This window comes from Myodes glareolus, chromosome 22, assembly GCF_982192425.1.
Source record: "Myodes glareolus chromosome 22, mMyoGla1.1, whole genome shotgun sequence".
In the NCBI taxonomy this organism is placed as follows: domain Eukaryota; kingdom Metazoa; phylum Chordata; class Mammalia; order Rodentia; family Cricetidae; genus Myodes; species Myodes glareolus.
Genome location: NC_142047.1, coordinates 38,306,426 through 38,332,955, shown reverse-complemented (window position 1 = coordinate 38,332,955; position 26,530 = coordinate 38,306,426). Strand labels below are relative to the sequence as shown.

Genomic DNA, 26,530 nt, shown 5'->3' with positions numbered 1-26,530 from the left:
AGTATTTATCAGGGATGGTGATGAGCTCATCTGTATTACCTGGCATGCACAAGAGACCTGTGGGGGCTTGGCGTTTGGGCTGAATTGTCCAGCTTACAACTGTTGTGCCTCCTGCTGCTGGCCCAGAGCAGTGCATCTGATATGGTGCATTAGAATATAAAGATATAAACTCTGCCCAAGAAAGGGCTTTCTCTCCTGCTTCCCACTCGATCAACTCTAGGCTGTTTGTGTTGTTCATCCACAGTGGAGATGAAACAGCATCTCTATGGGATTGAAAATGTCAGCTGAAACTTTCAGCCTGCTCGCTTCATGAAGTCCCAGAAGCAGATTCCATCTACTGATATTTGGGAGACAAACAGCCCCGAAAGAAGGGGTCATTTTAAAATAGATTGACTTCTCCAGACTTTGGTTCCTTCTCATCGCTAACCTCCAGATGGCCTCTTGCCAAAACCAGCCAAGTGTGGCTTCTTCACTTCAGAGCCATCTGCAGTGACACAGCAGCCTTCAGGGAAGGTCACTGTGTGGACAGTTCTCCGTGCAGCCTCCTATTTAGTGGGCCTGAATAAGCTTCTCCCTCTCCATGAACTGATAATACAAAGGGAGTCAGTGTCTGTGTTCCCTTCTTAGAGGGAGAGAACAAAGGCTGGCGTCATGTGACAACTCCTAGAGCAGACGTCCAACACACCATGCCAGTACACAGAACTGGTGGAGTAGAGGCTTGAGCCCAAGGATGCTGCAACATTCAGGCTCATTCAGGGCCTGGGAACCCAAGAGCCACAGTGCGGGGGATGATGATGCTGAAATAACAGCTGGAAAATGTGAAAGTTGGGGTGGGGTGATGAAATTAGAACGGGGAGAGAAAGCAAGTCAGAATGTGGAGCTTGTTTTTTAAGGGCTATTCTTTATATCAGAAGAACCCCCAGATGAACAGAGTTCTTACCTTAGATGCTACAGTTGAGGCTCCTGGTCACCTCCTACTGATGCTAAAATGCCCCTTTTCAGATCACACAAAGATCAATGTAAGCCCCAACGTTAGAGTGAGCAAAACCCTCTCACTCAAGAGCCATTCTGGCCCTCTCTCTGGTTTAAAACTGTAGTCCAGCAGTTCTCACAGAGACAGCGTCAACACCTCCTCTTCTGCTATTGGGGAGATCTACAAGGAAGATGCATGAGTATTTGCCAATGTAAGAAGATGAGCATGTCTGTAAAGTCAATAATTTAAACAGAGGGGGGAGATTCACATGATCCAAATGTTTTATCTGTTGTAACAATTCCTCAAGTCTTTCACAAGCTGTCACAGATTTATTAGACTTCGTTCCGTGGTAGTGCAGCAGTGTGTGCAGGGTGTGCAGTGTGTACAGGGTGGGCAGTGTGTGCAGCGTGTGCAGGTGGCAGTATGTGCAGTGTGGCAGTGTGTGCAGTATGTACAGGGTGTGCAGGGTGACAGTGTGCACAGGGTGGCAGTGTATGCAGGGTGTGCAGGATGGCAGTGTGTGAAGGATGGCAGGGTGTGCAGGGTGGCAGGGTGTGCAGGGTGTGCACTGTGCACAGGGTGGCAGTGACAGTTTACTTTAGCAGCCAGGCTTTTATAGGGTGTTGTGGGGGTTGTTTTGTTTTAAACTAAACACTCAGGGCCTCTCAGAAATCTACCCTCTGTTTTCTGGGTTATATAAGTTCATGTTTCAGAATCCTAACACCTTATTCCACTTCATTTCCGTAAACCTCTACCAAGGGAAATAAATGTCCCCGTGAAGGGAGGGGTAACCAAGTTCTTGTTGGGAACTAATGAGACTTGTTACTCGGGCTCACTGTACTTACTGTGACTTGCCTTCGTTTCTTCTGTTTCCCTTTCCTTTTGTGCAGAAGCCTAATACCATACTGGAACCTGATTACCAGCCCTTGACTATAAAGAACATCACCACCCTGCCTGTGAACGTGCTGCTCTCAACAACTGGACCCTTCTTCATATGTGAGACTGATAAGTCCCTGCTGCCCGCAACTCCTCAGGTAACTTGGCAGGGAGCGTGTGTGTGTGTGTGTGTGTGTGTGTGTGTGTGTGTGTGTGAAAAAGAAGATAATAAAAATATACTGCCTAATATACTGCCCAGAAAAAAATACTAAATGACCCAGGAAACCAACTGAAAAAAAATACAGGTAATTGAAAATAAGCAATAACTTATTTCAACTCTCAGTCAGTGGGAAGACGCATGCATAGTATAAGACCTGCCAGCCCAGCAAGGTGACCCACTCACTCCTGCCCATTACAATGAAGTTAATCTATATAGGGCAATGACTTCCTACTAGGGAAATCTAACCAAAGACCCTGTCTGAAGGAACTGATCAGCCCAGTCTCCCAGTGAATAAGCCCATCTGCAAGTATTGAGAAACCTGATCCAAGCTGAGAGAGAAGGCTGTGAGCCCACCCCAGCTGCCAGTCTGAGGCCGGAAGCAGCACTCTCTAAACAGCCCCGTGAGGTGTCCATGAGATCTCTGCTGGGCATGGGGTCACAGTAGAATTGTCACGGACAGATAACACTGCAGGATTGTGGTAGAGCAGGAGTGAAGGGGAAATCCAGCTCATACTCCATCTGGAAAGCTCAGTCTTTTGTTCTAGAGAGATCGCCAATGGAGAAGTGCAAATGAGAGCAGAGAACAATTGCCAGATCTCAGAGGAGAGAGAGCCTTGACTTAAGGAGACTGTTCTGTGAGCCACACTCAGCAGAATGGACCTTTGAAGTGGGCAGGGACAGAGTGCTTGGAGAGATGGTGTACCAGACAGTGCCCATCTGATCTCCTTCTATCACAAGAGAGGGAAGACCAACTAAGATTTCTCAGCATAGAAAAATAAAGAAGAGACAAACCCCAAGTAAGACACAGAAGAAAATAAACTATATAGGGGCCAAGGAAAGCCCCTATAGCCTCAGAGAAAGTACAACTGATATACCCAGGCTCTGAAGAAACCTCACCGATGAGACATGAGTCCTCAAAGAGATGGCAGGTGACATCACAGAGTGTTGACGTTATCTAGATATGGAAATAACCAGACTAGTTTAAAGATAAATAAATATATTTTATTTATTATAAGGGGAAATCTCACGCCACAGGAACAGAAGATCCAGGCTCTGCTCGACCGCGGGGGAAGCTACACAGAGAGCACACCTGGGTGGTGCACAGGTTTTTATCTCCTGGTCCCAGAAAGCCACACCTAAACTAGGTTCCGCCTCTTAAAGATTATTGGTTAACAAGGCTTTCCCCATCAACAGAGCACAGGAGAACAAATTTATGGGATATGAAGATTCAGACATGAGTACCAGTCTTAATCAGAAGTCTTGGTCCACTGTTGTTCTTATGGTTGTAATGGAATAAATGCAGAGATTCCCTCCCTGGTCCCCACAAATGAAGAGCCCATAGCAATGAAAGAGTGGATAGGAGATAAGATAAATGTAACTAAAGGATGAGATTTTCAGCTAACTTAGATAGATAGAATGATGATTTTATAGTGGTTTGGAGGAGGAAATGCTATTAAATCTGCATCCCAGAAAGTGTTGCCATGGAGATGTGAAAAATGAAGCTGCCATACACAGTGGGCTTTAGAGTGTCTTAGAGATGAGAGACAAGACATATGAGGTGAGTGCTGAAGATGGGGAGGGCGATATATGCGCCAGACTCCACCAAGAAAATATGGACAAAGCAAAAACAGTACTCTTCTCTGAAAGTATGGGTCAAAATATTTGGGAAAAGTCTCACGCTTCAGGTGGTGTCAGTGCTGTTGTCCCAGAGTAAGTCCCTCATCCTTTTCCTCACTCTGCTACCCAGCTGTGACCATAACCTACTTCATCCCTTCTTGACCCAAGAATACTGTACTGTGGACCAATTCCATGACAGGAATTAAGAAATAGAGGGCTCCCATGGTTAAGATCACTGACTACTATTGCAGAAGACCCTATGTCCAGTTCCCAGTACCAACATGGTGTCTCACAACCTCTGTAACTCCAGTTCCAGAGGACCTGATACCATCTTCTGGTCTTCATGGGTTTCTACACATGTGTGGCACTCAGAAACTCAGCAGATACACACATGGACACACGCGCGTGTGCACACACATAGATAGATAGATAGATAGATAGATAGATAGATAGATAGATAGATAGATAGATAGATAGAGATATTTTTAAAAGATTTTTTTAAAATGTTGGCCTGTTAGTGGTAAGGACGCAGGGTGGGTCAAGAGCTTCTATTCCTAGTAGTACATTTTCAGTTTTCTTATTACTTATTCATATAGCCTTAATAAAAAAATCAAATTTATTAAAAATAGAATGAATCAACAAGAAAAAACTGCATCCCAGTAGAAAGTCAGAAGAAGAGAGTCGAGATTGCCATTTTTACTATGTTAATTCTACCTACCCAAGAGCTTGGGCGATCTTTCCACTTTCTGGTGTTTTTCTTCAATTTCTTTCTTCAAGGATTTAAAGTTCTTGTCATACAAGTCTTCCACTTGTTTGGTTAGAGTTACTCTGAGATACTTTATGCTATTTGTGGCTATTGTGAGGGGTGATGTTTCTCTGGTTTCTTTTTCAGTTTATTTATCATCTGTGTACAGAAGGGCTACTGATATTTTTTTTTAGTTACTCTTGTATCCTGCTACACTACTGAAAGTGTTTATGAGCTGTTGAAGTTCCTTGGTAGAATTTTTGGGATCACTTACGTTAACTATTATATCATCAGCAAATAGTGAGAGTTTGGCTCCTTCTTTTCTGATTTGCATCCCCTTGAGCTCCTTTTGTTGTCTTATTGCTGTAGCTAGGACCTCAAGAACTATATTGAATAGATATGGAGAGAGTGGACAACCTTGTTTTGTTCCTGATTTCAGTGGAATTTCTGGGAGTTTCTCTCCATTTAGTTTGATGTTGGCTGTTGGCTTGCTGTATATTGCCTTAATTATGTTTAGGTATGTTCCTTGTATCCCTGCTCTCTCCAAGACCTTTATCATGAAGGGATGTTGTATTTTGTCGAAAGCTTTTTCGGCATCTAATGAGATGATCATGTGGTTTTTATTTTTTGGTTTGTTTATATTGTGGATTTGTATGGTTGACAGATTTTCTTATGTTGAACCATCCCTGCATCTGTGGGATGAAGCCGACTTGATCATGGTGGATGATGGTTCTGATGTGTTCTTGGATTCAATTTGCCAGTATTTTATTTAGTATTTTTGCATCAATGTTCATGAGTGAGATTGGTCGTAATTCTCTTTCTTAGTAATGTCTTTATGTGGTTTGAAATGCTGCACTTTACACTGAACAGAAAACACTGGGAAATGGGTAATACTGTCCTTAGTATTTGGAATTGTAGGCAATGGAAGATGTTAAAATTAAGTCTGATCCTATCTGGGTTACTCTGTACAAAGTCCATTACTCCATATTTCAGAAGTCTTTAAATTCATCTTAAGGAAAGAACTTCCCAGTTTATCCAGCAAGACTATTTTCCAACCTAGTGTATTTTTGACTAAGAAGATTTCAGAAGGTACTGGAGAATGTTGCTCAGTGGTTAGGAGCACTTGCTAATCTTTTGGAGGGCCTGGGTTTGGTTCCCAGCACCCACGTGGCTCACAACCACATGTCTCTCTACTTCCAGTGTTCTGACTCCCCCTCTGGCCTCTCTGGGCACCTGTACACTGTGCCCTGCACACAAACAAACAGGCACACAAGCACACATAAATAAGTTTAGTTTTTAAGAATATTTAATAATGAGCACTCACCTCAGATTTGACTTTGTGCAATACATAATTTTTTTTCTTTTTCTTTTTCTTTTTCTTTTTCTTTTCTTTTCTTTTCTTTTCCTTTCTTTTCTTTTGGTTTTTCAAGACAAGGTGTCTCTGCAGCTTTGGAGCCTGTCCTGGAATTCTGCTCTGTAGACCAAGCTGGCCTCGAACTCACAAAGATCTACCTGTCTCTGCTTCCCAAGTGCTGGGATTAAAGGCATGCACCACCATCACCCGGTATCAATTCCTAAATTCTTCTAACCCTAAAGTTCTTAACAGACTCATTTCCTTCAAATATCACACATACACACATGTGCACACACATGCACACACTTATAGTTCTCTTAGTCTGTGTGCTGATGATCCAACAGTATATCTGGGCTGAATATTTAATAAGCAAATGAGGTTTATTTGGGTTAATAGTTTTGCAGATAAAAGCATGATGTCACTGGGAGAGCCTCGTGCTCTTCATGTGATGACAGAAAGCAGAAAGACAAGAGGGTGTGCGTGGAAGAACAACATGAGGGTCAGCCTTGCTTTGTAACAACCCACTCATGTGTCAGCTAACCAGGTCTCACTCCTGGACTCTATCCCCAGTGACAATCTAATTTCAGCATGAGTTTAAGAGGCAAAATAATTTTTAAAACCTAAACAATAGCATAGATGTGTGTTAAAATAAATACGTATGAATGTATGTGTGTATGTAAAGTTGTGGTTGCGCATAAATTTGCCTGTTCTGTGTCATGTGTCATGCTGGACTTTCAAAGTATGGGAGTTGGTGACTTCATATCATCTTGTTTGTAGCCTATAAAACTGGAGGTCAATGAAGAGAAAAACCTGCTGGTCAAGTTTGACCCTTCCTACAGAAATGACCTGAACAACTGGGTGGCAGAGGAAGTCCTATCAGTTAAGTATGTGGAGCATCCTCAGGTGGACAACCTGTCCTTGCGTGGAGAAGTGCATTACCCCAACCTCAGCTTCGAGATGATGGAGGTGGACTTCGGCTGCATCCTGAATGATACCGAGGTCATTCGCTACATCACCATCACCAACTGTAGCCCCTTGGTTGTGAAATTCCGTTGGTTCTTCCTTGTGGATGATGATGAAAATCAGATAAGGTATGTCCTCCCCAGAAATCCCACAGACCCGCATTGCTCACACAGTCTCTTTGCAGCTTTCCCCTGGGTTAACTGTGGTCTTTGTACCGGCCTTTCCTGAGCATCTTCAGACTAATGCATCATTGCTGATGGAAATTACAGAGTCTAAAGTTATAGTTCAACTCAAATTTCCAAACAGGGAACACATTTTTGAAAACGCTGTCACCACCAAAGTTAAGAAGGAATATTCAAAAGTTTATTTTCTCTCAGGATCTAGTAGCTAGCACTCTAAAAGTCTGTCAGTAAAAATAAAGTCGTTGCAGTTTTTAACTGAGCACTTCACATGGTAAGAGCATGTCACGTGAGATCTACCATCTCAACCAATGTTGACGCAATGACAACAGGCGTGATGTTCTATACAGTCTTCCAGAGTGTCACCATTTCCTGCCTAACTGAAGCTGTTGGTACCCATTCTCCTCTTCCCCAAACTTAAGCAATCACCCCTCCACTCTTTGATTTATGAATCTGATTATTTTAGATAAATCCTAGGTGGCTATTATAAAAGAAGCAATGACACTGTTAATAAGATCTGGGGAAAGTGGAACACTGGACACTAGAGAAGATGATGTCATCTGTGGGAAACAGTGTATAGCTCCTGAAGGCAGTTAAAAGTTGGCTGGGGATGTGCCTGAGTGACAAGCATCATGTCACATACAGCAGAATTTCCATCCATACAAGCTCAGTGATCTGTTGTATGTAAATGCTGCATCCTATTTACACATTTGTGTTGGCATTTGGGTTGTTTGAAAGGCTTATCTTTGAAGGGTAATGCTGCAAGGAACAGACCTCTTTGAGATCCTGCTTTTTGTCGGGCTGGATAACCACCCAAGAGTGAGATTGCCCGATCAGATGGTGCTTTTATTTACTTACTCTTACTGCTGGGGACGGAACCCAGAGTTCCGTGTGTGCTAGACAAGCACAGAGCTACTTCCCCAGGTCTGTTTTAATTTGAGAAGTCTCTGTGCTCAGTCCCATAGCGACTGACCCATTGTGCGTCCTGGCAACAGCAGGCTTCCCTCACCACACTAAGGCTTCTCTAACAGCTGAGAGGGGACCACCCGCTCAGGCTGTGATTTCATTTCTGTGATGATTGGTGATGCTGGAGGGTTTTGATATCACTGCTCATGATGTGTACATTTTTGGAGAGATGTCTATTCAAATCCTTAACCCAATTTTAAATGGGTTTAGTTTGGGGATTTGGTTTGGCTGTTGGATTGTAGGAATTACTTACTAGTTTTGGAAATTAGCCCCTCCTCAGCTGTTCAGCTGGTGAGCTCTCACTAGCTCCGAAGTTGGTTGACCTTTTCACTATGTTGGTCTTTTCCTTTGTTATGCAAAGCCTTTTGAGTTTGATACCCCACTTACTTTTGTTTTTGTTTCAACAGCTACAGAGTTTTCTGTGTGTATGTGCACATGTTCATGTGTCTGCAGCACCATGTGTATGTACAGGTATGCATGTGCATGTGTGTACATATGTGCACATGCATGTGGAAGCCAGAGGACAACCTTGGGCGTTGTACTTCAGGCACCAGCCACCATGGCTTTTTAAATTAATTTGAAATTTTAAAAGTTAGCTTATAAGAAAGGGGAGAACCAATTATATCATAATTTCAACAAAATATTGGCAATGAATAACCATGGGAAAATATGTGATTACATGACATTTTATAGTCAAAAGAATTAGCTTCCAATAAGTCTCAGTATGGCATTTTGATACATACTTCGCTTTGGTTGGTTCTTCTTCCTGATGGTCCCCCATCTCTCTGCCTTCCTTTCCCACTGGACTCCCCACCTTCGCTTTGCTCTGTTTGTGTTCTCCACCTCCCTCCCCTAAAGCCTCCAGTTATTTCATTCTCACTCCTCCTTTTCTAGGCTCTAAACTGCAGAGCCATCTCTCCTACCCTATCAAAGTAGTTTGAATTTGTATTTCCCTAACAGGTGAAAGTTTGGAGCACTATTTAAAATACTTATTGGCCATTGGCATTTCTCCTTTTGAACACTATCTCTTCAGATCATCGTCCCATTCATTGCTTGACAGCTTTGTTTCTCTGGTGTTTAATTTTTTTCAGTTTTTTCTATATTCTAGATATCAACCCTTGTCTGAGACATGTCTGCCACAGAATGTCTCCAATTTTGTCTACTTAGTCTGTAATTGTTTGGCTGGTTGTTGCATGGGGGGGTGTTGCTATACACAAGTTTTTTTAATTATTATTCCACATAATCGGTCTCTTTGTCAGTTCTTGGAGCAGTTTCCTGTGCTATTAGGCTTTCATTCAGAAATGTGTTGCCTATAGGTGTGTCCTGCCGTGTTCTCCTTCTACAGTTCCAGTGCTTCAAGTTTTTAATTAACCTCTGTGATCCAGTTTGAATGATTTTTGCACTGGGTGAGAGCTATGGGTCTAATTTCATCCTTCTGCGGGTATCTGTGGTCTTTGTGGCAGAGTTTCTCACTATACTGGAGCTAGTCTGAGAGGCCAGTGAGCCTCGTACACCTTCCATATGCTAGGCTAAGAAGCACATGCTACCATTCCAGGCTTTCTATGTGGGTTCTGGTGATCAAACTCGGTCTTCATGCTTGTATGGCAAACTCTTTACAAAGTGAACTTTGCTCCTCTGCCCCTATCGTTTTGGATTTCATTTTATTTACTTTAGAGGTGGGGTGCATGCCATGGCATACATGTGGAGGTCAGGGTGCACTTATAGGAACTTAGGCTCTCCTGTGTGAGGCCCAGGATAAAACTCAGGTCATCAGGCTTGGCAGCAGGTGCCTTTACCTGATGAATCATCTCCTGGCCTCTAGAGTTTCCCCAAAAGCATTTCAAACCCAAAGTACGGACTATATACATTGAGTGTGCACCCCCATTGAGCTTCATATTTCTTGTGCTGAATATTTAGATGGATTTCTGTTCTGGTCCATATATGTGTTATATGTCTAGACACAACAGAGTTAGAAAATAGTGGGTGATGGTGAGGACCTCATTTTCTGCTTAGTCCGTGACCAGGACTGATGGAGTAATGTCTACTTCCTTCCTGCATGTTTTGACAGCCCGGTGTTGAGCTAGGGATGGTGTGCAGCCACTTTAACTGAGGAGACCTCTTATTATGTCCTTAGTGGCTTGTCAGTGCTTCCAGTACATAATCCTCGTCTTACATGTGACAATGGCCCTTTTCTTGCCTCTGCTCGTTACCATGGTAACAAAGGCTTGCTCTGAATGCCTTCTGTAGACATCTAGCAATGACCCAGTGTCTCATTGAAGCTGGCAGCCCATTCCTGGGCCTGGGCCTGAGCCTTGGAGCCTGCTCATTAAATGCCATGGACTGTTTGGGCTTGGAATAAGATCCTGTAGATGAAGATTTAAAATAATTATGGAAAAATCAGCCAACCTGACCTAATGCACTTTGAATACCACATTTTGTGAAAATATTCTGATGTAACACAGCTAAATGGGCTTATTCCATCTGGGAGCAAGGGCATGCTTTATTTATTTTTTATTTTTTGAGAGGCCGTTTCCATAATTAAAGTAATGACATTTTTAAAATGCACTTGGCCAATGCTGAATATGATACATTGAATTTTTCATTGACTCAAACATCTAACCATTTTCTTTCTCTCTGCAGTATCTTCCTGTCTCTTGATAATGAATCTCTCTTTATACTTCATTTGTTCATGTGGTCAAAGAGTCATTTGGCAGGAGTTGATAAGTAGCTCTGCTGGACAGGACATGAGGCTAGAGGGGGAAGCAGGTGTGGCAACCATGGAGGACACACTGTGGTGACACGTTCTGAGATGTCACATCCGCATGTCCCAGAGCAGAAGCAGGGGGGCATTCCGAGTCACGGGGACTGGGTATGGATGTAAGTCGGACTTTTAAATCACAGAAACCTGCATCTTGGACAGAACTCAAAAGGCATAGCCAGAACCAGTCTAGCCCTAGCTTTGCGTAAGGTAAATTCATGTAACACCATAATCACAGATGAATTATCTGTCCCTCCCTCTGCTCTCCACCATCACATGTTGATTGCTTTCGAAGGTAAGCGTTTCCCAGTCTCCAAATGGCTGCTGGCATTCCAGACTCTGAATGCCTAGGGAAGATTCATTCTGGTCAGACTAATTTAATCACACTTCCGGTGCCCACCCCACACCAGGAAGGTGATATGCTTGTCGTGTTGTCATGGTCACATACCTCACACCAAGGGCTGCTGGCAGTGACCTTTGGACCACTGAGGTCGAGGAAGCTGAGATAGGGCGGATCTCTAAACAAAACTGGCCTAGGGAGAGCCTGGGTTTGGAGATGGGGCAGAAGGTGGAGCAGCAGCATGGTGAGAGCTTGGCTTTCCTTGGGTGAGAAGAGATAACGGAGGATGCATCTTCAGAGGTATACTGTGTGCAGCTGCCCGGTGCTCCCCATGGAATGTAAACCGTCGCTGGTCACTCTTTCTTGACTGGCAGATTCCATAGTCCCCCGCCGTTCTTCCTGTCCCTCCACCCTCCCATCTCAGCTCTGCAGGGGAGTAAGATCCCCTTCTCTCAGTTGTCCATCCTCCCTGTAGCTTCAGCCCCTTCTACTGCTGACTCTGGTCCCCTCTGCTACAGTTCTAAGTTCAGGGCACTCTTGATGTCTTCTCTCGGCTGTCTCCCAAAGGACTCGTGTCCAATATGCTGCGCAGTAATTCTTGTCCACCCCCAGCCCTGTGTCTTCCTTCCTTACCCTCCCTCTCTTCCAGGGCTCCTTGTGCCAGTGAGTAGCATCACTATTTCCCAGGGAGGACCAGGATTCTTCTTTATCCAAACCCCGCCCACTACATCAAACCCACCTGCGCTACCTTATAAAAACTTCTTGTTGGTTTCCACTGCTCGGACTCTATTTTATTCACCATCACCTGTGATGTGGGTGGTTGTGACAGCCCTTACCGGGTCCCCTGCTGCCACACGTGTACCACAGTCTCATTCTATTCAGGGTCCTGGCGATGAGACTGTGTCCTGCCCTGGTTTAAGTCTGTGATGACTCAAGTCTCTTCAGAATCAAGTAAAGATGCTCGGGAGGATCAGCCTTAGCCTGAGCTTACCCCTGAGTTCCTCCTAGTTGGTGTTCCTCCCTGTATACACCACACATCTTTTGTTTATTTAACAGCTTCTGCCCCACCCAGAGATGCTCCTGTCTGGCTACCACCCCCTCTCTGCCGAAAGCTCTTCCCCACTCTGCCCTGGCTTCCTCCTGGTTCATCCTCAAGACTTGGCTTCAGTGTTCTTCCTCGGGAAGCCTCCTTTGAGAGTCCTGCCAGGTCAGAGTCCGTGCCATGAGCACTGGTACCTCCACTTTCCCAATGGGTGTCACACCTGTACGTGTAGCTCAGCATCCGTCCTCCCAGTGGACCTCAATCCCCACGAAGCTGGCAAGTACATCCTTGTTGTCATCCCTGGAGCCCCGCCTGGTTCTCCCCTTAGCTAATCAACACTCCTTCCTGGGCTACTGCAGAGAGAGGAAGGAGGTTTTTCATAACTTGTTTAAGGATTTTTTTTTGTCAGCTTCCTGGCACCTGCCAAATAGAAAAGCTCATGGCATAAATGTCACATATAACAGAACCAAAAATGCCACCTGCCCTCCGGAATGTCTCTGTGCGCACCATCAGAAAAAAAAAAGAAAGAAAAAAACCCCACTGGCTAAAGGCCATTTTATCAGACATATCAACACTAACCTTTCCTTTCCAATTAGAATTCTTCTGAGTTCTGCGGCTAGTGAGAGGAATGAAAGCTCAAGGGTGGGCTTCTTTTTCTTGTTTGGGCAGGTATGAAGATGCCAAGACACCTGCAGGGTGCATAATGTGTGTATATGTGTGTGTGTTTGTGTGCATGTGTGTGTACGCACATCTGTGCATGTGTGTGTATGTATGCACATCTCTCTCTGTGTGTGTGTGTGTGTGTGTGTGTGTGTGTGCGTGTGTGTGATTTTGTAGTCAATTCTTATTCAGTTAAAGCACATCTGCTGTTTGGGAATACATTTCCTAAGTTAGTCCTCATGTCACACATAAGAACAAAGAAAAAGAGGTGTGGTACGGAAGTTTAGTGGGTAAAAGCCCTTGCCAAGCAAGCCTGATGACCTCCAGATCCCATGGAGCCAGGAGAGAAACAAGTCCTAAAAGTTAGCCTCTGACTTCGACAAGTGCACATGCATGCACACACACACACACACACACACACACACACACACAAAACATCATGATCATGGTGATGCTTCTAAGCAAAATGGATATGGATACTCAGAATCAGGAAATACCTGCCACTGCCTTAGCCACATGCTGATCCACGTGAGCCAGTGCCCGTGACAGTATTCTAGACTGGCTGTGCAGAACGTTAGTCCATCACACATGTACTGTGATAAGGATATTAACAAGGGCCTGGGGCCTGCTGCCATCGTCTCTGTAGGGATGTGTCTTCCACTGGGTGTGTCTCTCCTGCCTCTCTGAACAGCTTGACAAGAATAAGATGCTTCAAAGGACCTATAAGAAAGGATCAAGGAAGAGCCTATCCTTGAATTAACCTTCACTTCAGACGAGAGATGTAGACACCAGGGAGTCATAACCTGAAGTACCACGCTACCTGGCCTTACAGCCACAAAGCTGAGCCAGCACTAAGACTCGAGCATGGGGCCTGAGTAGTCTCTGCAGACCACTCGGGCTTTTCATTTTCGAATTAGATTATGAATAAATCAAATACGAGAGCCTAAGGGAGCCAGGTGCTGCAGCACCAGAACACATTGTTTTCACGTTGAGTCATCAGGGGTGAGCAAGGTAATTGGTAATTGGTAATTGGTAAAGGGTAATTGGGAGAGGAGGTGGAAGGTCTGCAGTGAGAGGAGAGGAGAGGAGAGGAGAGGAGAGGAGAGGAGAGGAGAGGAGAGCAGAAGTCTGATTCTCTGGATGTTTCCTCTGTCTTCATCATCCTTTGATTTATTTTGCTTGAAAAATAGAACGTTTCCAAGATGTACTGAATTCATGGTATTTGGGGTCCAGAGCTATAGAACCAGAAAAAGCCAACTCGAGTCCAGGTCCTGTTCTTCTAACCCATGTAACCCTGTGTCCTGAATCCTTAGCCTGTATAATGGGGGTAATTTCGAATCCTAATGGAAGCTCATGATTAAAGCTAGTATTTTCCATAAAGTGCCCATGTCTTTAAGACACACTGAGCTCTCCCACCTTAGTAGCTGTTTTTGGGCCCCACTAAGGCCCTTTCTACTCTTCTATGGTCCTGTAGCAAGTGCAACCTCCCCCACAGAATCCTAAAGTATTGGAGGCAAGAAATCCTCAGACACCAAGATGATAGACCCAGAAACCCTTTATCTCTTGGAAAAGTATAGAAAATCCTCTTCTTATACCAGGCTGCATTCATCAAGGCCAAAGCAGGATTTACTGATTTCCTCGTTGCTCTGACAAAAGCAGCATAAGAAGGAAGGGTTGATTGTGACTCTCAGTTTGAGGGGACACAGTCCATCATGACGAGGCATAGGAAGCTGCCGGTCACAGGACATCTTCAGTCAAGAATCAGAGAGATGAATGCTGGTACTAAGTGTGGTTTTTCATTCTCCTCCTTTTATTCTGTCTGAAACCCTAACCCAAAGGACTGTGCCACACTGTGGGTCTCCCCTCCTCAGTTAAACTCCTCTGGAACTATTCTTGCAAGCATACCCAGAGATGTGTGTCCTAGATGATCCTAAAGCCAGTGAAGTAAGTTGGCAATGAAGATTAGCCACCACTACAAGATGAAACATCATACCACTTCTCAGCATGACACCCAAACGTCTTACTTTAAATCATAACATCCCATCCCTGGAGACCAAAGTCTCATCTCATGATGCAAAGTATCTTTAGTCAGTTGCTAAAGTCCCAAGCTTTAATTTAATACTCCCAACACTGTTCTAAAGTTCAAAGTCCAAAATCTCTTCTGAGATTCAAGACAAATTCTTGCCAGCCCATGCTATAAAATTTTAAAATATGTTGCATGCATCCAATATACAATAGCATTTAATAAACATCCCCATTCACAAGGGGGAGAGAATACCAACAGAATACCAAGGAAAGATTGGCCCAAAATAAGACCGAAACACGGCAAAGCAAATGACAACATGTCTAACATCTGGAGCTTATGGTGATGTCATCTGACTTCCAGTGGGCTTGGGCAATCAGTCTGGTTTTGCTGACTGCAGTATCTGTAGATTCCTTGGACCAGCTCTACTCCGTGTCTTCAGTTTCCTTGGCAGATACCCCATAGTGCTGCCTTCTCTACATTTCAACTTGGGGTCTACATTTCAACTTGGTCTTCACTTCAAATATGGCCCCTTGGGGCCTCCTTTCAGAGAAGCCAAGTATGTCACACATTCCTAGCTTCAATGTTTTTTTTTGAACCATTGGCTCAAGCTTCCTGAGACCCTGTAACTCCTGAATTTGACATGCCTAAAAAAATCACCCCAAGAAGTTGAAGCTACCAAGTACTACTGCCAGCTTGAGGTATCATCTGGCCTCCTGCCGTATCTACAATAGCTCTGTACACCTTGGTGACTGAAATTGGAAAACTACTTTCGTGGGTGGTGGTTTTAGAGTAGGGAGCTCCTTCAGCAACGTTCATAGTTCAGCCACTTTCCTTTAAGGTGAATTTGTGTTTTCACAAGTTAGAGCTTCCAGCGGGTGGGGATCTGGCTTTCACTGGGCACTTTTCTTACTCTCTAGGGCAGAGGGCAAGGAGTCTCCTTAACGCATTAATCTCTTTAAACTTACAGCGGCGTTCACAGACACCCATAGTGCCTGCAAATTTAAGCTTCCTTGTGTCCTATTCCTCATCAAACATTTTTGCTCTGTCTGCTCTGCCACTGTTGACCTGACGAAGATGGATGAGCAGTGACTGCCACAGCCTGGATGCTGTGCACTGTTGGAATTTTCTCCACCAAACAACATCATCCTGGTTTTAATTCAGCTTCACTCACAATTTAAGGACATGGGCAAAATGTAGCCAGATTCCTTGCCAGAATACAGCGAATATCTTATAACCCAGCTGACAATAGAAACCGTGCTTCCTTTTGAAACCTCGTGAACACAGTCTTTACACTCTGATCTTCTAACCACCCACCAGAATCACTCATTAGACCGTGCTTATAGCGTTCCAGGGATTCTTTATCTCACAGTGCCAAATGTATCCACATTCCCCTACAAGCTAGTTCCTAAGCCCTAAAACCTACATGGTCAGATTTATCACATCAACAATCCTATTCCTGGTACCAGTTTCTATTCTAATTGCCTGACTTGTTGCTATTACATAATACCTCACAAAAAAAAATTTGATTGAGGAAGAGTTCATTTTAGCTCACAGTTTGAGGGTATACAGTCAGTCCATCATGGCAAAGAAGGTATAGTAAGCAGAAACCCCATGGTGGTGAGTCACATTGCATCCAAAATCAGAAGTAAATACTGGTATTAATCTTACCTTATCCTTTTTGGCCTTCTAAAAATTTACATTTATTTCTTGTGTGCATGTATATGTGTGTGCACATAAACTTATACATATCCGGATAAGCACATGTCATGAAGAATGCATTTGGAAATCAGAAAAAACTTAAAGGAAGCAGTCTCTCTTTCTACCATGTGGATTCCAGGAAGCAGACTCAAGTCGTCAGGCTGGGAGGCAAACACTTTTATCCGCTGAGCCATCTTGCTGTCCTCCCTTTTCCTGCATGTTCAGTCCTTTTTATTCAGGTGATGATACTCATATTCAGGGTGAGTCTTCCCTCCTCAGGAAAATAGAAACCCTTTCCCTAGCACACTTGGAAGTGTGTCTCCTAGGCGATTCTAAAAGTCAAGGAAAATTATCCATCACACCAGGCCTTACCCAAAATTACAGGTAGGTCCCAGCCAGTGTGTGGCTTCTCGACTCCCTAACCTTTTTCTCTGTAGTTAAATGAGCCAGATCCATGATAAGAAGCAGTTCCTTGGTCCGTCCAAGGGCCCAATTACAGCTTTATTGAATCCCTCGGGGGTAATACCTAGGTTTCAGCGGCCCCAAAGCAATTCGTTGTGCTAGTTAAGCGCCGACTTGGAGTCAGACTTGTACTTGGCCCCTGCATCAATGGATGCTCTGTTTGGAATGGAGTGGTGAGATGCTAAGCACTGAACCCAGGCCTCGTGTGTGGTGAAGACACGCTGGATCACTGAGCTACCTACCTCTCCAGCCCTTCTTGGCCTATATGACCTTAGGCAGTGGCTGATTCTCCCTAAGACTCAGCTTTTATGAGTAAAATGAGAATAACAGAGGTCCTTCCATCCAGGGGCTGTATGAGAACTGAGACAGCAGGTGTCCAGGGTGCTTTCAGCACAGTGTCTGCCCCCATCATAAACATTCGGCAAAGCCAGCCATACGCAAACTCGTCTTTGTGAAAGACAAGAAGGGCACCTTTGTCATGTTGCTACCAAGCCACATTAGAGAAGTGGTATTCCAGAGGCAGCTCTGAGATGTTTTCCCCTGAAATCAACCTGAGACCATTCTGGGACACAAGGAGGCCCCGTGGAGTTGGAGGGCTGCAGGGACCTCTTGCTGATTTCAGCTTCCCTCCCTTTCATCAATGGCATTTCTCAGAACCTTTTAAGCTTCTGCAAACATGGCTACTCTTTTTTTACCTCATGGAGAATAGTTTGGATCGGATACAGCAATAAACAGCCATCCCAGGGCACTAGGAAGGTAACTCTGAGGAGGGACGAATGGTTGCAAAGCGGAAACAGGTTAGTGGCCATCTTGTCTTGGGCAACACTTGAGGCTGGTATTTATGCCTTTCCAGCCCCTTCTCCTGGCTAATTCTTTGCTGGCTTCTTTCTAAAGCAGGATGATAGATTTTGAAATCCAAAGATGAGTCCAATGGGAATTAAGGGCTGCAATCTTCCCCTAACATATTCTTCTCCTATTACTGCCTTAGCAGATTGCCAAGTGGGTAGATATGGAAGGATAAGGCAGTTGAACAGGGAAGGGAAAGACATATGCCAGGCAGAAGAGAACAAAGATGTCCCCATAATGACTGACAGGACCCATTGTGTTTCCCTTACCGGTCCTGTGCCACATGGACGTCTAGTTCTGAAATTAGATGCCACCTGCTCAGAAGGGTACTTAAGGGGCAAGACCACTTCACCAGCGTTCTGGAGATATGACAAGCCGGAGGCCCCTTCTGACACTGGGAAAGCAAGTCGCCGTGAGACACCATTCCCAGCACAGCTCTGTCACCGTGGAGCCCTGGGAACTGCTAAGGCACCGTCACATTTTCTGAGTTCTGCACTTTTGATCTTTCCTATGAAGTACAGCATGCCTGCTTCTGAGGTCATAAGGTATGACCACCAGTCCAGTGGAAATGAATTCACATCTCTACTGTGAGAAAAAAGCTCTTTTAACAGCTTTCCAGAGCCCAGAGAAAATGTCTCGAGTCAGAAATATTTCCTGTAGACAGCTGCGTGAAGTCAGACCCTCAATATGGTGATATTAGGAGCAGTGAGAGGAAGGTTCCAGAAGGTTTCTGACCAAGAGCAATAAATAGAACTGAGTACTTCTCATGTACTAAACAACATGAGCAACATGTCCTCCAGCAGCCCTGGGGAGTCAGAATGAACGTCCCCCCAGCACTGAGGCCACCAAGGTAAATGCAGCTGACCACAAAGCCCTAGCCTTAAGCGTTGTCTCCTGCTGACACAGCCCAGTTTCTTCTTCTGCATATTTCGTTGCTGTATCCCACTCATTTAAATAGGCCTGCGGAGACTCTGCCCAGACATTGTACCATGTGCTGTGCGAATACAAAGAGACTCGTCCTGGTTTATGCATAGACAAGCATGGAAGACACACACATGACCCCATTAAAGATGCTATGATAGAATCCCCTCTTCCCGTCAGGCTTGCTTACGTTAAGCTTATTTAGGAAGTATTATTGCTGGCATTTTTAATAATAAAATCCAAGTAACACAGACAAGTCACCAAAATAAGAGCATTGGGATGGGAGGGATTTAGGAGGAAGGAGAAAGGCTGGGAGAGGAGGGATGGAGGGGGCAGGGAGAGAGAGAGAGAGATTAGGTAGGAAAACAGCCTTTGTCTGTGTAGCTAGGGATCCTAGAAACCCAGAGCTACAGTTTGCTCCGCGGTCTGAGATCACTTTCTTCTCCACTCTGCACATCACCAATGTCACTCAGGGCAGAAACCTGTATGGTGGGCTCCATGTTTGCTCAGTGGCTCCAGATAGAGAAGACGACACCTACTGCACTGGAGACTCTGGGTGGGGCTCTAGAGGAGGCTCTGTCCTACGGGGTACGTTTAGTGACATCACACCCCCAACGGACCACTGTCCTGGTTCCAAGAAGAACCAAGAATTTGCCTGGCTGACTGCAGACAAAAGTCCCCAGGCACCCCGGGTGTTCCAGGGCCCGGGAATAAGCAACTAGGGGAGGGCCATTTTTTCTGCTTCCCTGTTACCAAGGCAGAATGTTGGGGTGCTGGACACATGACACACCAAGCAGCACATGTGTCTTTTTTCATAGAATTTTTAAAAAGCCCATCCCATAAGAGTACTCAGAAATGGCGGTGCTTGAAGTGGTAGTCATGGTGGTTGTCTTAGTGTTTCTCCAGTCCCCTCTTGGCGTGTTCTCAACCTGTTCACCATGAAAGGCTCTGAAAGAATGTGTGTGTGTGTGTGGAAACACACCCTGCATGTTGATAATAGAGGAAGCTTGTGCCTGTCCACGGCTTCCCTAGCCTAGGAGAGCAGGAGCCGCACTCACAGCTGATGGTTGCTTCTGGCACTTTCTGTGGGTAACCCCTGTGCTAACCAGACCCCCATACAGACCTTTTAAGCATTTTGGGTTGATTTTGTAAACACTGGATGAGCTTGGCCTCTTTAAAAATCAAATTGGCCGGAGCAGAAAGTCAAGAGCAAGAGAAAACAAATGAGAATAGCCCTTGTGTTCACTTCCGGGAAAGTATGGGGGACAAATGTGCATGTAAGACCCTGAAGCTGGGTTCCGTGTTCAGGGTTATAGACCACCCAGAATCTCGGCAACTTAAGCATTTAGAGGTGGGGTGGGCTAAATGCCCTAGGAAAGGGCACAGCCAAGGTCGGTGCCCAAGGCTGGGTTACAGCCCAAGGAAAGAAGTCGGTGAAAAGGCCAGTGTATGAGAAGAGGACCATCCAAGAATAGCGTTAGGAAGAAAGGTCAGTGCCTGGAAAGATGGCGACAAAGCACCACAGTGACTCGCTCCTCCCCATGTAGAGAAGAGAGGCCCCGGCGGGAGGCATGGTGACCAGGCTGGCGACAGGATCATTACCCCTGGTGCATGTGAGTAATTTTTAGCCAGATCTGTAAATCTCTACCTTACAACTTAGCTCCTCATGACACAGTTCAGCCTCATGGTCTGTGTCTTCATTTAAGAACTTCTGGAAGGAACAGAAAATGTCAACAATAAAGACCAAGTCTGAGTCCTGCTTGGTCCCCCTGAGGACATGAAAGCAGCTTGGCATTCTGTGACTACCCCTCCCTCAGCCTTGGTCCTTAATATGTTTGCAGAGGGGGATCGAGGAGAATCGGGATAATGCGCTTGCTTGCGCTAACAATCAAGTCTCCTTGGAAGATGAAGATTAGAATGTCTACTTAACGGAGGAAAACTTAGAGGACTCAGCCTTGGAGGCTGAGAAACAGACCCAGGAAGAGCAGGAGAAAGCAGCCACAGGAATCAGGAAGGGACTTTTCAGGGAACAGAAGACAAACGGGGGAACACTTTCATTTCTGTATTATGTTGTGCCAAAATAGCAATATTGTTGTTGTTTTGCTTTATTTAAAAGCATGAATGAGCTGACAAGGTTTCTCGCAAAAAAAGATTCCACAAACAGTGGCCTCAGCAACAGAAGCCATGTTTGTTCTCTTCTAGTTTTGGAGGCAGAAGCTGGAGATCAAGGTGCGGCTGAGGTTGGGTTCCTCCTGAGGACCCTGAGGGAAGGATCTGCTTCCTGCCTCTCTTGGCTTGCAGACTGCCAGCTTCCGGGTGTCTTCATGACACCTTCCCGATGCAGGCACCGAAGCAATTTCCCCTCCCTGGGAACAGTCAAGCCATGTTGAAACCTACCCAGTGGTTTCATTTTACTTAGTTACCTCTAACAAGATGCTGTTTCCAAATACTATTTTTTTTTCTTCTGAGTGTCCATGAATTGGGAGTTTAACGTCAGAATTTCAGGGAGACCCATCTGACCGCTGACAGTATTTACTTTAAAAACATTAAGCAAAGGAGGAAACCATGGAAAAATGGAAAAATGAGCAACAGAGGCCTGTCATCAGGGCAATGAACAATGTTTAGCTAGAAAGTTCTGTGAGGTAAACCAGAGAGCGGCCGTGAACCATGCTGAAAAGTTTGACTTAGTTCCCAGATGTCGCAAGCTACAGGAGGGTTTTAATTAGGAGAGTAGCATGAGCCACCGTAGACTTAGTCAGCAGAAGCTTTACCAATGGAACCGCCCTGGGCATTCCCAACACCCTCGACAAAGAACAGTCCCCTGCTGTCCGTAAGGGAGGGAAAATGAGCCCAGGTATAGTGTCTGAAAAGAAATACGGACTTTTAAATTAAGAAAAAAGCATATCAGGGCAGGAAGATGACTCAGCAAGCCAAGGCACTGACCACCGAGCATAACAACCCAAGTTTGATTCTGTGGAGCCCACAAGGAGAAAACCAAAACCCAAAAGTTATCTTCTGGCCTCCACCAGCTATGGCTGGTGGGCAAGCACAGACAGACATACATGCGCACACACACACACATACATGCACACACACACACACACGCAATTTTTAATGTTTTTTTAAAAGTCACTAAACACACAGGTGAGTATGAGACACAGTTTTTCGTCGACTTTAAAGACTCAGCTTAGTGAAGATGTCATTTTTGCCAAAATGATCTGTACCCACAATGCAGCTTCAGTCAGAATGCTGACAAGTCGATCTTAAATTTTATGTGAAATTGCTAAAGTTTGAGATTAGCCAGGCCCCTTCGAATGTGACAACATAGTATTAATAGGTGTCTTTTGTGTAGAGAGGCGATTAGAATAGAGAGTCCAGAAGCAGAATGATAGATTTGTAAAAACACGACAAAGATGGAATTGTCGAACCAAGAACAGAGGGATGCTCTTCAGCAAATGTCCTCAGAAGGATCTGTTACCCACAAAGGAAAAATCCAAACTACATTCCTAAAGTTACACCGTAAAGAAAGCAACTTCACAGTGGCTCACAGTTTAAATGCGAAAGTGAAACTAGTTATAAAATTGAGGATTGAATAGTGATCTCTAAATAATGGAAAATTTCTCAAAACCCAAAACCACAGTGAAGCTTTTCATAAACATGGCCTTAGATTTGAGAGCTTTTGTTTATCAAAGAGGCACAGGAGGAGCGCCAAGACAAGCCACAAGCTGAGAGAAATCTTTGGCATGCGTATTCTCTTCAAACAATTAGAATGCATAATGACAAGTAGCCTTGAAGGAAAAGACAAGAGTCGAGGTTAGAAAACAGTAAGTTCACGGAAGCCAAAGTATGAGAGACCAACAAAGAATGAAGAGACGGTCCACCTCCTTAGTGACCTTGACTTCTGGAAATTGAAGCAACCGGAAGCTGCCATACCGTCACACTGGATAAAATAAGACAGGTCCTGAGCACATGCGGTTGGAAGGTAGAGGGTGGCAGCTCAGACATGGCTGGCAGAAGTTTAAGTTGATGGTCATTTTGGAGATGATTCTGTCTGCTTGGAGTTTCAGCTTGATGCAGTACCAGGGCAGAGCAACTGGTCCCGTTTTCCTCCAGCATGCTTTCTAGATTAACCTTCCTTCTGGCCTGCCACACTCTCATCTTGCACTAGGTTCCATTCAGGAGCCACACACACACCAGTTTCCCTTCGACCCTCAATTTGTGTGTGGGGGTAGGGGGTATGTGTGTGTGTGTGTGTGTGTGTGTGTATGTTCATGTGGGTGTGTACATGCCTATGTATAAATGTGTATGTACATATGGGCCAAAATTCAGTGTCAAATGTTATCCCCAATCACCATCTAACTTTTTTTAATATTTATTTATTTATTACGTATACAATATTCTCTCTGTGTGTATGCCTGCAGGCCAGAAGAGGGCACCAGACTTCATTACAGATGATTGTGAGCCACCATGTGGTTGCTGGGAATTGAACTCAGGACCTTTGGAAGAACAGGCAATGCTCTTAACCGCTGAGCCATTGAGACAAGGTCTCTCACTGATCAATTCAGCGAGGCTGGCCGACCAGTGAGCGTCAGGGACCTGGCTGTCTGTGAGACCCTCATTACAGACTTATGCCAGCATACCTGGCATTTTGCATAGGTGCTGGGCGTCTGAGCTCCCATCTTCATGCGTGCAGGGCAAGAGCATTACCACCTGGACATCTCCCTAGCTCTCGTTAGCTCATCTCCTTCCCTCCCAGAGTATGGGAAATGTGCAGAATGTTTTCTCATACCCAGAAAACAGCATCTGCCCCTTTGCAGAGCCAGCCTGCCCATCTGTTCTTCTCTCAGAATAATTTCCTCTGGCTCCTCATAGCGCCACACTCCCTGTCCTTTGCTCTCAGCGTGACAGCTCCGTGTCTTAGCCCCTCTCTTATTCCTCTTCAGTTAAGCACTGGTTCTCCCACAGGTGGTGGAAGAAAATGGTATAACTAACTGTCCTGTCAATCCCTCAGGCCCAAACCACCTCTCTAACAAGGTTAGTGATGATTGTATCAGCCAGGGAAGCCCTGTCGTGTGTGTGTGTGTGTGTGTGTGTGTGTGTGTGTGTGTGTGTGTGTGTGTGTGTAGGCAGTTTCCCACTCTCTCCTTAGTGTGAAATCACATGCTGTATATAAACGCTGTATGTTGCAACGCTCCTGTTACACTTACACAGTTATTAGTAAATTGAGGTCCACTATAAAAGAAAACAATAGGTCAGTCCCTCTTTGGTGTCCCCAGAGCCCTCTGAGAAGCTCCAGGGCTTATTACAGTCCATCTTCCAAGGATGTCTCTCCTGCTGTGAAGGTTTCTGACCAGAGAGCCAGATTAGCCTCAGCGCCCGAGAGAACTGTAAAACATCTCTCAAATCTGAACTTCCAGAAGCAAGCCTATGAGTGAGAGACCCAAGATTTCAAGCAGAGGGAGGTCCCTTAATCTGGGAGGTCTTTAGCCCATTCTGTATTGAACCTGAAATCAGTCTCCATGTTGGGTCTCGGTCGTCCAGTTCTATTTATAATCCAGTATACTCTGGTTTCCTGACATGGTGGCCAGCTGCTTCCCCACAGATGAACAAGTCGGGGCGTTTTTCATTTCAGGTTTGAGTGTTAGAAAACCTCTTTGTCCTACTTTCAGAGTGCTATAAAGACCCCTGGTCACCTTGTTACAGGTTCACTCTTTTAAAGCGTTTTCTGAGTGCCTCTAGTATCAGCAACAGACATCGGCCTCTCAGAGATTCAGTGAGAGCTAACCTAACTTCTAAAGAAGCCAATGGAGAATATCGATGCAGATCCGATCCCAGGCTGGATTAGGTTTGCTTGGCTCCTTTGGTCATAGGATTCATAAGGAGTTCGTATATCTATGTATTCATGTTAATTAAAAGCCCCTGAAGTAAGTAAGCTACCTCTGTGGGAGCCCAGACACTCAAAGAAACTGAATTTTAAAACTTTGCTATTTTGAAAGTATTTTCCAAGTGCTTTGAAGCTGAACATGAAATTTCACAGTCTACCTGTGAAACCAGCGGCCCTCCCTTCCGAGAATGTGTAGCAGTGGGGACACCTTCTGGAGCTATGCAGAAGTGGCTGTGTCTCCCAGAACTCCCTTTAGGTAGCTTCAAGACAGAGTCTGCTCATTGTCTTCTCCTAGTCCTCTCCCAGTTAAACTCCTGAGACATCTCCACAAGGGCAAGGCCAATGATGTCATCTCTTCCTTAGATTACCAGGGAAGGTTCCAGACAATGCATTGCAAGTTCCTTGTGTGGGGGATTGCGGTGTCTTTTGGCCTGGGAAGGCGTGTTTTGTGACTTGCCACCAAGACAGTAGCCTGGCCTGAAGCGATTCAGGAACACCCGCACCAGTGGCTCAGCAGGGTTGCCGGCAAAGCAGTTGAGAGTGTGACCTTTGGTTCAGTCTAACACAGCTCAGTAAATTGCTTGCTTCTGTTTCGTCATTTGAAGAGTGATGGGACTTGTGGTATCCTGGTGTGCTTTTCAGTGGTACCTGGCAGGATGCTGGTGAGCAGCATTGGCTGTGGTTACCTGACACAGGCTCTGTTGATGCATGTACTTTCCCTGCCATCTCCCCTGTGACGTTTTCCCCACCATCACGGGGTCATGGTTTCTCAGCCTTGAAGGTGCACTGGAATCATAGCAGGAGCTTCCAGATGGACGGATGCTGAGTAAACCCAGTTTCTGCGGTTGTGTCTTAGGCATCGGTCTTTAAAGACCCTGTGGGTGGCTCCAAAGGACAGTCAGTTTGTGAGAACTCCTCCTAAGTTCTTCAAAGACTATGGTGTCCAGCCCTAATCCCTAAGGGATTTGAGTTTCTGCTGCTCAGCTCTCAGTACCTCCCCCTTGGCACACAGGACAGTTGGAAGTGCTGGAAACACGATGGCATCCGAGGACTCAGGCAGGCTCTTCTCCCATAGTGGTTGTGTCTGTGGTTGGCTTCCCCCTCTTCATGGGGCCCAGCTAGAATGAATTAGCAGGGATGGTTCCTGCAGCCGTATCAGTTTCTGCTATTTGATTTCCCATGTAGGAAGAGCTGTGATGTAAAACAACAAATCTCAAATGCTGGTGCATATGAGAGACTTTGAGTTTAGGAAGCAGGAAAATGTGCCATTGAGTAGTATAGTTCAAAGCAACAGTTTTCATCTGTTCCCTTTAGAAACAGGGAGAATCAGTAGATTATGTTAGAGAGCTTCAGAGAGACGGAGGGAGAGAAGGGGAGGGGGGAGGAAGGAAAATAAAAAGAAAGAGGAAGGAAGGGAGGGAGAGCTGCTCAAAATGAGAATCAGAAACAAGAGGAAGAAGAGATATTTTTAACCCTAAGATATAATAAATATATATTAATCGCCACACTAGATGGTAAACTGGCTGTTTACATCACATTGTCTAATGCATCATCATTGGCTAGATAAGCCAAGAAAGACCAGAGTCAGGGGCTGAAGAAAATAGATTCTACCTGATGTTGAAAGAGGACAGCATTTCCTTGCAAAGATCTGTGTATACAGGAATTGGATAGGTCACTGCGTTCATTTTTACACTACCCAATGCAATGCAATACTTAGAGAAATATGATCACATGTGTATGTGTGTGATGTCCCTGTGTGGCCATCTGTATGTGTGCACATGGGGAAGCCGGAGTCCGGTTCCAGAGCTCACTCTCCTCCTTATTTTCTGAGGCAGCTTCTCTCCATAAAGCCAGAGCTTGTCATTTCAGCTCGACTGGTTGGCAAGCCCCGGAACACCACCTGTCCCCTTGCTGCCCTCCATGACCAGTTTGTGTGTGAGTAGGGGTAGGGAACATAATGTGGGTCCTTGGGCTTGCCCAGAGAATGCTTTACCCCCTGA

At 45.1% G+C, this 26,530-nt stretch overlaps 1 protein-coding gene across 1 annotated transcript in view; it reads left to right on the top strand.

Annotated features, from left to right (window-relative positions):
• The window catches only part of Hydin (HYDIN axonemal central pair apparatus protein), a 337,184-nt gene that overhangs the window by 181,016 nt on the left and 129,638 nt on the right, over positions 1-26,530 (top strand). The window contains exons 22-23 of the mRNA XM_048437266.3: positions 1,864-2,007; positions 6,563-6,876. Of these exons, the coding sequence (XP_048293223.3) occupies positions 1,864-2,007; positions 6,563-6,876 (458 nt within the window). The remainder of the gene's footprint in view (positions 1-1,863; positions 2,008-6,562; positions 6,877-26,530) is intronic.